The sequence below is a fragment of the Anabrus simplex genome, chromosome 7, assembly GCF_040414725.1.
Source record: "Anabrus simplex isolate iqAnaSimp1 chromosome 7, ASM4041472v1, whole genome shotgun sequence".
NCBI lineage: Eukaryota > Metazoa > Arthropoda > Insecta > Orthoptera > Tettigoniidae > Anabrus > Anabrus simplex.
Window position 1 is genome coordinate 113,596,678 of NC_090271.1, and position 11,510 is coordinate 113,608,187.

Here is an 11,510-nt window from a genome sequence, read left to right on the forward strand (position 1 = left end):
AGAATTCTTTTAAAGTCACACTGAACTTTTCCATCAATCATGCCTTTTATCCACATTTCTCACTTCTGATATTGTAACTTGTCTTGTTTCCATGTATACTAGCTGAAGATGACCCATATGGGGTTGAAACATGTCCTAGTCTAACTAGTTTGTATGAGTAAAAACCATTTAGTTTTAAGTGGTTTACATCACAATTGTGCTGAACAGGTGGGCGAATATAAATAAAGTATATTCTTCTAAGAACGTATTTAAAAAAGTTTGAACTCATGCCGATAGATATAGCTGTGTACGTCATCATGGTAAATATGAAGCAATCATTTCACTGAAAGAATCAAATTATTATTTTTAAAAGTAGAAAATTCACAGTCGTGAGAGGTTCTTTTTTTTTTTTTTTTTTTTTTTTTCAGCTGTTGAAACATTCTTGTTTTCTCAATATCACTGAATGACAGACAGAACAGGGATTTTATGCACGATTTATATATATATATAGTTGGTTGTTATTTTTCTTATATTATGCAAGAATGAAGAAGCACTTGAGCCTAAGATATAAACATGTTGAGGAAGAAACCGGGAAAATTTGATATTATGATATTCCCCACCTCCTGAAGGATGAAAAACGGTTTTATACTTTTATACTTTTACTAGCAAGATACCCATGCTTCGCTACAGTTTTGATCTGATAGTTATTATTTAAAATTCTGTAGTTTGGCGAGTCCACTGTCAGCTGAGCCTGAAAATATGCCCCCAGTTCGTACATTAAATCGTTTTGGGGGGATGATTATATATTTTCTGATCTAACACTCACTTGAACCCCATACAGAAGAATTGGGATGTTTTTTAAACCCTATCCTATTTAACATCTAGGATGTAAAAGCGACCAACCCGTAAAATTTAGATTTTGTACGTCGAATGGAGGAATTAATACTTTTTAAGGGGTGAATGTTTATTAATATTTATTAACATATAGGATGTAGAAGACCACCCATCATTAAAAAAAAAAAAAAAAATTAGTTCGTGCCTGAAATGGTTTCGGAAGAATGAATATTGTGTTTTCGAGAGTCAACCACCATGCAAACCCTTTAGGGGAGAAATATTTTTACTTTCGTATGTTAAACAGTTTCAGAGGAAGGAATGAATATATTTGTTTTTGGATCTTAACCCCCATTAGCCATTTAACTTTCTGCTAGAGGCTTTACGTCGCACCGACACAGATAGGTCTTATGGCGACGATGGGATAGGAAAGGCCTAGGAGTTGGAAGAAGGCAGCCATGGCCTTAATTAAGGTACGGCCCCAGCATTTGCCTGGTGTGAAAATGGGAAACCACGGAAAACCATCTTCAGGGCTGCCAATAGTGGGATTCGAACCTACTATCTCCCGGATGCAAGCTCACAGCCGCGCGCCTCTACGCGCACGGCCAACTCGCTCGGTTTTAACTTTCTGAGCGGTTAAATTTGTTTCAAATCTTCTGTTATTTAACACCTAAGATATCATTTGAAATTTTAACTTCTTAATTCAAATGGTTTCATATAGATGCATATTTTTTTTAAATCATTTCTCACCCCCCAGTCAAAACCTCCCTTGGGATATATTGTTTTAGGTCACTTATTTGTATCCTCATAAAAAGAATTCAACTCCTTTTACACACACACCCCCAAGTTGATTCCTCCTCACCCCTTCCCCTGCCACAATATATGTGTGTCATTATTTTTAAAGGAGATTCCTAATACCAATTTTCATGTCTGTAACATCTTCAGTTTTTGATATATAAGTATCCTCATAAAAAGAATTCAAGCCCTTTTTCAGTCCTTTTTACAACCCCCACCCCTTAGATGTTTTTTCTGAAACAAAAAATGTGTGTTACTTTATTAATAGAGATTAAAAATACCAATTTTCACATCTGTATATGTTTTCTCAGATATATTATAGATGGGCTCATTTAAAGAATTCACTCCTTTAACACTTCCCCTTAAGAGGATTTTCAGAAAACAAATTATGCATGTTCCTGTACTTTTACAGGAAATTCCAAATACCAATTTTCACATCTGTAACATCTTCGGTATTTGATATATAAGTATCCTCATAAAAAGAATTCAACGCTTTCTTCAATTCTTTTCACCCACTCCACCCCCTTAAGTGAATTTTTCGAAAACAAAAAAATATGTGTTTCTTTATGTTTAAGGAAGATTCCAAATACAAATTTTCATGTCTGTAACATTTTCAGTTTCTTTTTTTTTTTTTTTTTTTTTTTTTTTGCTAGTTGTTTTACGTCGCACCGACACAGATAGGTCTTACGGCGACGATGGGACAGGAAAGGGCTAGGAGTGGGAAGGAAGCGGCCGTGGCCTTAATTAAGGTACAGCCCCAGCATTTGCCTGGTGTGAAAATGGGAAACCACGGAAAACCATTTTCAGGGCTGCCGACAGTGGGGTTCGAACCTACTATCTCCCGAATACTGGACACTGGCCGCACTTAAGCGACTGCAGCTATCGAGCTCGGTATTTTCAGTTTTTGAGATATAATTATCCTCATAAGAAATTCAACCCCTCTTTCAGACCTTTTTACAATCCCCTGTAAATGAATTTTCCAATAACAAAAAATGTGTTTATTTTTAAAGGATATTCTAAATACCAATATTCACATCTGTTATAACTTCAGTTTTGGAGTACCAGTAACTTAATAAAAATAATCAACCCCTTTATCAGTCATTTTACCCCCCTTGAGTGCTTTTTCTGAAAACAAAAAATATGTACTTTATTTTTAAAAGAGATTAAAAATACCAATTTTCATGTCTGTAATATGTTAAGTTTTTGAGATATACTATAGATATGCTCATTTTAAAAATTCATCCCCTTAATACTTCCCCTTAAGTGGATTTTTAGAAAACAAATTATGCGTGTTCCTTTACTTTTATAGGAGATTCCAAACACCAATTTTCACGTCTGTAACATGTTATGTTTTTTAGATATATTCATCTTAAAAATTCATCTCTTTGTCACTCCTGTTTACCCCCCTCTTAAGCAGACTTTCCAGAAACAAAAAATATGTGTTTCCTTATTTTTAAAGGAGATTCCAAATGCCAATTTTTATAACTGTAACATCTTCAGTTTCTGAGATATAAGTATCCTCATAAAAGGTATTTAACCCCTTTTTCACCCCCCTTAAGATGATTTTCCAAGAACAAAAAAAAATATGTGTTTCCTTATTTTTAAAAGAGATTCCATATACCAATTTTCTCATCTTTAAACTGTTAAGTTTTTGAGATATAGATACACTCATTTTAAAAATTCACCCCCCTTTTCACCCCCTTAAAGAAATATCCAAAAATCCTCCCTTAGTGAACATCTACATTGTAATATAAATGTATACTCAAAATTTCATTTGTTTCTGCCCAGTAATTTTGGGTCGGCGATGATGAATCAGTCAGTCAGTCAGTCAGTCAGTCAGTCAGTCAGTCAGTCAGTCAGTCAGTCAGTCAGTCAGTCAGTCAGTCAGTCAGTCAGTCAGTCAGGACGTGTTATTTTATATACTGTATATAGGCAGATACTTCAGAATAATTACTGAGAATTCTGAGAAACATCAGAAATTAAATCCATTATTCTGCTTCACGGAAGTACAGATTTTAAATGTCTTGGGTCTCGACCAGCTGGTTAGCAAAGATTTCCGAGTGTCGCACTAGTGTGAGCAGTCAACTTGGTTAATAGTGATAATTGTTCTGAGTCAATATCATCCTGAATTGTACCAAACTGATTATCACGGCTGTGTGTGAGAGCCTTAGGGCCAAAATTGTAGCACTATTGAAACCAGGAAAGACACCAGTCCAGCCAAAGAATTTCAGGCCAGTCCCCCTTCTGAGTCACCTTTTCAAGTTGTTCGAACGCCTTATTCCTAACAGGACAATCCCGTCTCGCAACAGTAAATTGATTAAGCAGCAGGCAGGTTTTAGACAAAGGTGTACCAAGCGACGTAGCCATGCAGTGAGGGGCGCGCAGCTGGAAGCTTGGATTCAGGAGAGAGTGGGTTCGAATACCACTGTCGGCAGCCCTGAAGATTGTTTTCCATGGTTTCACATTTTCACATCAAGCAAATGCTGGGGCTGTTCCTTAGTTACGGCCACAGCTGCTTCCTTCTCACTCCTAGATCTTTCCTATCCCATCATCACCATAAGACCTATCGTGTCGGTGCAACACCTTGAAAAAAAGAAAGAAAGAAAAAAAAGAAAGGTGCACAAATTCTACTTCAGGCTTTCTTGTCCCAAACAGTAAAATGTTTTCCGATATAGTGCATGCTATTCAGTCTGGTATCTGTGCATTTATCACTGATCTGTGGACAAATAATCTCAAGGAAATGCACTATATCAATGTAGAGTGATATTTGAATAAACATATAAGGTACCGTATTAATGTGTTCCACCTAACAAAACTGCCCAGAAATTGGTGCAAATATTTGTAGTGAGTTGGAAGATAATTTGAAAAGGTCTAGGCCAGGGTTTCCCAAACTTTTGTTTCTGAGGCCCCTTTGGCATATTGCTTGCATGTTCAAGGACCACCTAGCCACAGAACATAATACTGGATTCAGTAAACAAAAAACAGAATTTTGTAATGTTACAATGTTTGATTTTATAATTTAGGACTAATATTTACATTCCTCTTTAAGTTTAATTTATCATCATTTACATAAAGGTACTTTATATATGTATATAAATTATGAAACAATAAGATACCTGACTAATAATAAGTATGAATTTGGAAACTTACCTGAGAAAATTCACTTGGTGCAGTTGTTGGATCAATGGGATGGATGGTGCTGTTTTCCAAAGACCAAGCGTTTTACAAGCATAGTTACTCAAGCCTCTACATTAACTCTTTTTCTGTACTTCGTTTTCATTTGTGTGAGAGCAGAAAAGGTACATTCACACAGATATGTTTTCATGAAAGGCATTAAATGCAGAATTTTCTTTCTAGAAATTGTAGGGTGTAGGAGATGTCATGAATCCAAAGTCGATCAGAGACGTGGAGTTGTGATATAAGGTCTTCAAAGGAGATTCACAAGATACTTCAGCTAATTGATCTTCCTCAAGGGAGGACAGTACATGTTCAGTTTCCAATAAAGGAATTTCTGATACGCAAAATTTTCTCAATGAGAGCAGAAAATATTATCCAAGTGTGGTTAATAACAATTTCAAGTGTCTCACCATTACATCACTTACACTGCCTTGTAGTATTTCTCCATTTTCAGACAGGAGATCATAAAGTGCTGCAAAAGAATCAAATTTGGTTTTGCTGATTTGGTGTGCCCATACTGTTTCTTTATTGTTCAATCTATTTTGTTTTGGACTATGGAGAGTGTGACTTGCGTTCCTTGCAGATTTAAATTCAATTAATTCAAATAACTGAATATATCTGCTAAATAACCATGTCTGGTAAGCCACAAGAAACCATTCCATCAAGAAGAAATAGCCTAACTTCATCATGCAATTCAAACAAGCGGGTCAGAATTTTGCCTCTCGACAACTACCTAACCTCTGTATGCATTATTTTTATTTTTAATTTTTTTTTTTTGCTAGGGGCTTTACGTCGCACCGACACAGATAGGTCTTATGGCGACGCCTCTGTATGCAATAGCAAACGTTCATGACCACACAATATATACTTATATACAGTACCTCCAAAAATAACCTAGAATTTAGAGGCCTGGCTTTGATGAAATTAACAACTTTCAGATCTTCTTTCAGCACATCATCCAGTTCTGCGGGCATGTTGCGAGTTGTTAGTGCTTCAAAGTGGATGCAACAATGCGTCCAACATGAAGGGCGACAGTCCTCACGTGTACAATTACGCCTTTATATTTTCCAGATAAGGCGCTAGTGCCATCGGTAGTTAATCCAACCCATTGCTCCCAGTTAAGTCTAAGTCACTTTGTCATGAATGTGTTGAGAACCACAAAGATACTTTCGACCTTCATGTGCATGGGTAACATTAAACAAAAAAAAAAAAAAAACAGCAAATTCTAATGGATCATGTTTTCAAATTCCTATCGAGTTGAATTTAATCATTTTGCAATGTTAGCAATATCAGTGCTTTCGTTCAGCTATAACGCATAGCACTCGCCAGTCTCCCCTCACTCCAACAATGTATCTCACACATGCTGCCATTTCTTCTACTCTTCGCTTTACGGTGTTATCAGATAAGGATATGGCACCCAACTGTTTTGAGAACTTTTCACCAACTACAGAATTTACCGTCAGTTTTGCTACAGGTAGTACTAACTTCTCTCCAATGGTATGTGGTTGACCATGTTTTGCAATTAATAGGGAAATTTGATATGATGCTAAAACTACATTCCCTCGCTTCCTCTAACACTCCTCGTGAGTACTTTCTTCATTTCATGAAGTTCAGGAGTTTATTGCAAAGGTAGTCAATTGGCTTGTCAGCTGCACAGCCATGTATGGTTTGGAGATGTTGAATTTCAATGGTTTCATGGATTTCTTATATAAAACGTCACCACACACCAAACACTGAGGCTTCTGATCATATCCAACATTCACCAAAGTAAATCCCAGTAGAAGTATATATCGTCATATTTATGTTTATGCACTTGTTGAACAGTTTTTCAGCTGGCAGATCAGGCTTCCAGAAAGTTTTCATGAACCTTTCTTCAACCAGCAATCCAAATTACCATTTGCAAGTTCTATGAAACTTCATTACTGTTCGCTTCTCGATTCTTGCAATTTTGAGTGCATCGAAGAGCGAAGATAGTCTCATGTTTATTTATTTTTTTATTGGTTATAGAATGTCCCAGTGAGCTAGTGGCTCAAGGAGGGACTGCCCTTTACAATCACAGCTTGGCAGCTTTAAGTTTCAGTTAACAGATAAGGCATAGGCCTACACATATAACATACATATAACAGTAAAATTATGGCATCAGGGGGCACGCTTGACAACGCTGGTGCAACTGGCTTTATACCAAACCAAACTGCCAATGAAGACACTCCAAGATATCTATCAGCCACTTTTAGAGTTACTAACAGATCCACTGCTAACTTATAGTTAAGTGTTACTCTCTCCTTTTTTTTACGTCGCACTGACATAGATAGGTCTTATGGCGACATGGGATAGGAAAGGCCTAGGAGTGGGAAGGAAGCGGCCGTGGCCTTCTTTAAGGTACAGCCCCAGCATTTGCCTGGTGTGAAAATGGGAAACTATGGAAAACCATCTTCAGGGCTGCCGACAGTGAGGTTCGAACCCACTATCTCCCGGATGTGAGCTCACCGCTGCACGATCCTAACTGCACAGTCAACTAGCTCGGACAAATTTATCCTAGACAGACTGTCATGGGCACATTTGCAATTATTACACATTTTTAACAGACCAAGAAAGCAATGATGTTAAGGCCCTAAGCATATACAAACAACTTCCATCCAGGACTCAGATTATTAATACAGTCTTGAAGCATATTTTGAGAGAACCCTTTCAGAAAGAAAATGTAACCAATGTATTTACTACTACACATTCAGTAAAATCTCTGGTTGGCTATAAATGAGATTACAATTATCAATAAAATAGTATGTTGCCACTCAGTGGACCGATGTATTGACTACTACACATTCAGTAAAATCTCTGGTTGGCTAAAAGTGAGATTACAATTATCAATAAAATAGTATGTTACCTCTCAGTGGAGCAGCTACCGGTATTTCGACATGTTGCAGTTCGTTCACCCTCAGACAAATGTCATGAATGTCTTGAGAGAATGAGAGGCCACTCGGATAAAATGTTAGGCTATGATCAGGAAATTACTGGCCAGCATTTTATTAAAATAGCATGCTACCACTCAGTGAAACAGGTATTATGACATGGTGCAGTCAATTCACTCTCAGATAGATGCCATGAACACTATTTTAGAGACCGAGGGCCCCTCCGATAAAACGCTAGACTATGTTCAGGACATTACTGGCCAGCTTATAGTGTTTCCCAAAATATTTAAGGAAGTCTTAATTTACTGATCTTGAGGGTGAAGAGGAACTGACCTTTGTGCTACTTTTGTAGCACAGTAAGGAGGAGGAAAGCAAGCAAGCCAATGCCTGTACCCTTCCCAAGTTGGGCTGAGCTTGACCTGGTCAGGAGTGCAGTCCCTTGCCTGTACTGTTGTTTACATGTGCCTGCCTGCTCTCCAACCAAGCACGGGCAAGTTAAAAGCTGACAAGACCTATCTGTGTCAGTGCGACGAAAAAGCCAATTGTAAGTTAAAAGCTGAATCTGCAAACATCAGCTTTCAGACCAGGAAGATCACATACTAACCAAATCCTGAACCTTAGGCCTACTCAATACATTGAGGGCAGATTTTTGGTCTTGCAACTGGTGCTGTTTTCATATATTTCACTGTTACTTATGATACTGTCAACAAGCTGTTTAAATTGACAGAAGATTTCAAACTTGCAAGAAGTATTCAACACCTCCTGCAGAATAGATGATTCCAGGTATAAATAATAATTTCGTGTGGCTATTTCTAGCTGGGTGCAGCCCTTGTAAGGCAGACCCTCTGATGAGGGTGCGCGGCATCTGCCATGTGTAGATAACTGTGTGTTATTGCGGTGGAGGAATAGTGTTATGTGTATGATTCCAGGTGACACTTCAAGATTAAGGGTATCATTGAAAGGATTTTAAAAAATAGTCTCCCACAGGGTAATGTCCTTGCATCAATCCTTTTCAATGTATAATGAATGATCCACCTATCAGTGAGGACACAATGCACTTTTTGTATGCTGATGATCTTGGTGTTGGAGCACAGTCAAAGTAATAGAATAGCTTACTTAGTAATAGACATAGAATCCCAGCTGCAGACCTGCCTCAGTAATCTGTCCAAGTACGACAAAGACAAATTTCTAAAACCAAATCCTAGCAAAATACTGGTCAGACTGTTTCATCTTAACAACCATGCTACAAACCATAAACTTAATATCTGTCGGAAAGGAAGACAACTTGAGTTCTCCGCATCTGTAAAGTACCTTGGAGTTCAACTACATCATTCAGTCACATTTAAAGAATACTGCCATTCCATTGGCATGAAGGTTAGAACAAGGACCACCTTACTTAGGATGTTAAAGAGACAGCACATCCAGCAACTGTGCAAACTAAAACCTTGGCACTTGCTTTCTCTACAGCCAGTATGCCTGTCTTGTATGAGCCAGTTCTGTACATTCAAGAAAGTGCTGCTTTGAATTAAACTTGTTATATCGTCTCTGCATGTCTCAGACTAATCATTGGGAAGAAAGTCAACCACACCTACAGTATGCTACAGCACCAACCACACCTGTAGTACAGCACCACACCCTGCTTGATAATAAGTAGGAGCTGAAACTGAAAGACAGACAAGTGCCTTCCTTTTCATGGCTAGCCAGCAGTAAAACGGGATCTCAGATCAAGGAACAGCATCAAGCCTGCTACAGCTTAACCAAGAGAACTCAGGAACCAGTAATGGCAGCAACAGTCGACACTGCCGGACTGGAATAAGCCAAGAGAGGGAACTCCAACTCGTGCCTCACAATCATTGCCAGTATGGAGAACGCTTAATAAGATAAGAACTCGTATGGCAAAAAAAAAAAAAAAAAAGGGTGGGGCTCCCTGCACAAATTATGAAATTATGCCTCTGACTGCAGTCCTTTTCATTCACGATTTGGAGTGTTCAAACTGCCCTGTGGGAACTTAGCATGAAGATTTTGAGGGGCAGTAGCTGCTCCATACTAGCGCCACTTCAACATTCGGGAAGAATTGAATACGATCATCATCATGGTATCAGGTAGTTACTGGTAAAGGTTACTTAAATGATTTCCAAGTAAGGGGCATAGAAGCATACGAGACTACAGAGCGAGCTAAACGTACAGAGTTTTGCATTTATATTCCTTATGTCTTTCAGTTTCCAAAATAATCATCGCCTATACGCTGATAATTGAAAAAGGAAACAGTGATCTTAAGTGAATATTTTACTTTCATGACCGCATTGTTCGCGACATAAACTTTCAACGTATTAGGTAGAGTTCCGGTTGACCATTTTTGTTCCGAGCTTAACAACTCTTCGCTATGTAGGACTAATTACTGATCACAACCTGAACGGTAGGTTGTGGGTTCGAATCTTATTCATGTCCGATTGGCCTTTTCTCTCTCTCTTTCTACTTAACATCCCTTCGATATGTACTAAATGTATTGAACTTGATCTAATACGTTGATAGTTTATTTCGAGTGATCTTATTGTCTCAACAGTAAACTTCCATTATTGGAATCATGACATACCTTACCATGTCAACACAATACTCTGCGGGAGAACTTTGTTTCGATGTGCTATAATCACAAATGCCAAATTGATAGCTGGTACTAACAATGCCAGTGAATTTGTTGCCTATAAAACTTACGTGCCGAAGTAATTTCATACTGATTCAAACGTCAGATTCTTTACATAACCTATAAATCGATTCCATAAAGTAAGGTTATGTCACGGTCACCAAATAACTTGCGCTGCTTCGCCACATTCTTCTTCTTCTTTGTTTGTTCTTGGACTCTGCGCAGCGCACTACGTCCAGTCACTGGGTTGTTTTAAACTTCACCAATCAAAGTTTCTGTTACAAAAAGGGATAGATTAGAGGGTAGTTGGAAACGGAAGTACACACTAGTGTATTGGGAGAGGTTGTGTAGGAAAGAGACATGAGGAATATTCGAGGCGTCTAATACTACAGATATGTACAGCAGAACAATTTGACATGTGTTAGGTTGCAGGGATTTAGCACGGGGACACAGGGTTCTACATCTTCACGCCAGTGTGATCTATCACGGCGATTTACTACTATAGACATACATGACCAGATCACAAATAAGGGAGGCAGGACAAATACTTTAATACACCAATACCGGACAGCTGTATCTCAACAGCATTGAGTGGAGTGCGAACAGCGATGGTGGTGACATCTAGCGTGTTGGTGTGAACTGCATACTTGTCTGTGCTACAGCTGAGAGGAATGCACCACACTCATTGGAAATATTTTTGTTAAAATAATTGAATAATCACAATAATTAAGAATGAAATTTTAAAATATGAAATTCCTCCTTCATAAACCTCCAAACGAGCATTGTGTTAGCCGTGCCTTTCGCTATGTCTTAAAAATTGTAAAGCAGAATCTGTTTGAGGATCCACCCAGCCTCTGGAGAAATACTTAATAACTACACTCTTCTCTTCTTTCTAACCTTTTCTCAATTACCTAGCGCAAGATTTTGTATGGACTTAGCCTAGTTTTCCGGCCGGATGCCTTTCATAACAGCAATCATATGTGGAGGGATATATACCGTACTCACTAGTGTTTTTGTAGTTGTTTTTTGCATGTTGTGTTGTATATACTTGAAGATGCGTATGAATACGAACACAAACCCGTAGCCCTCGATCTACAGGAATTAACAGACGCTTTTAAAATCTCCGACTTAGCCGGGAATCGTACCAGGGCCCTCTGAACCGAAGGTCAGTACGCTGA

The 11,510-nt window shown here is 38.2% G+C and overlaps 1 protein-coding gene across 5 annotated transcripts in view; it reads right to left on the reverse strand.

The window, feature by feature from the left end:
* Nucleotides 1-10,521, reverse strand: part of sicily (NADH dehydrogenase (ubiquinone) complex I, assembly factor 6 homolog sicily) — a 36,962-nt gene extending 26,441 nt beyond the window's left edge. Inside the window, exon 1 of one of the 5 annotated variants that reach the window (XM_067150712.2) lies at nucleotides 10,404-10,521. Coding sequence is in view for 1 of the 5 variants with exons in the window: in XM_067150711.2 (XP_067006812.1) it covers nucleotides 10,285-10,421 (137 nt within the window). In the remaining 4 variants the exon portion in view is untranslated. Of the gene's footprint in view, nucleotides 1-4,755; nucleotides 4,878-10,284 lie in introns of those variants that run through there. The other 4 variants (XM_067150715.2, XM_067150714.2, XM_067150711.2 and 1 more) reach the window with 4 other exon arrangements.
* Nucleotides 10,522-11,510: the final 989 nt, after the last annotated feature.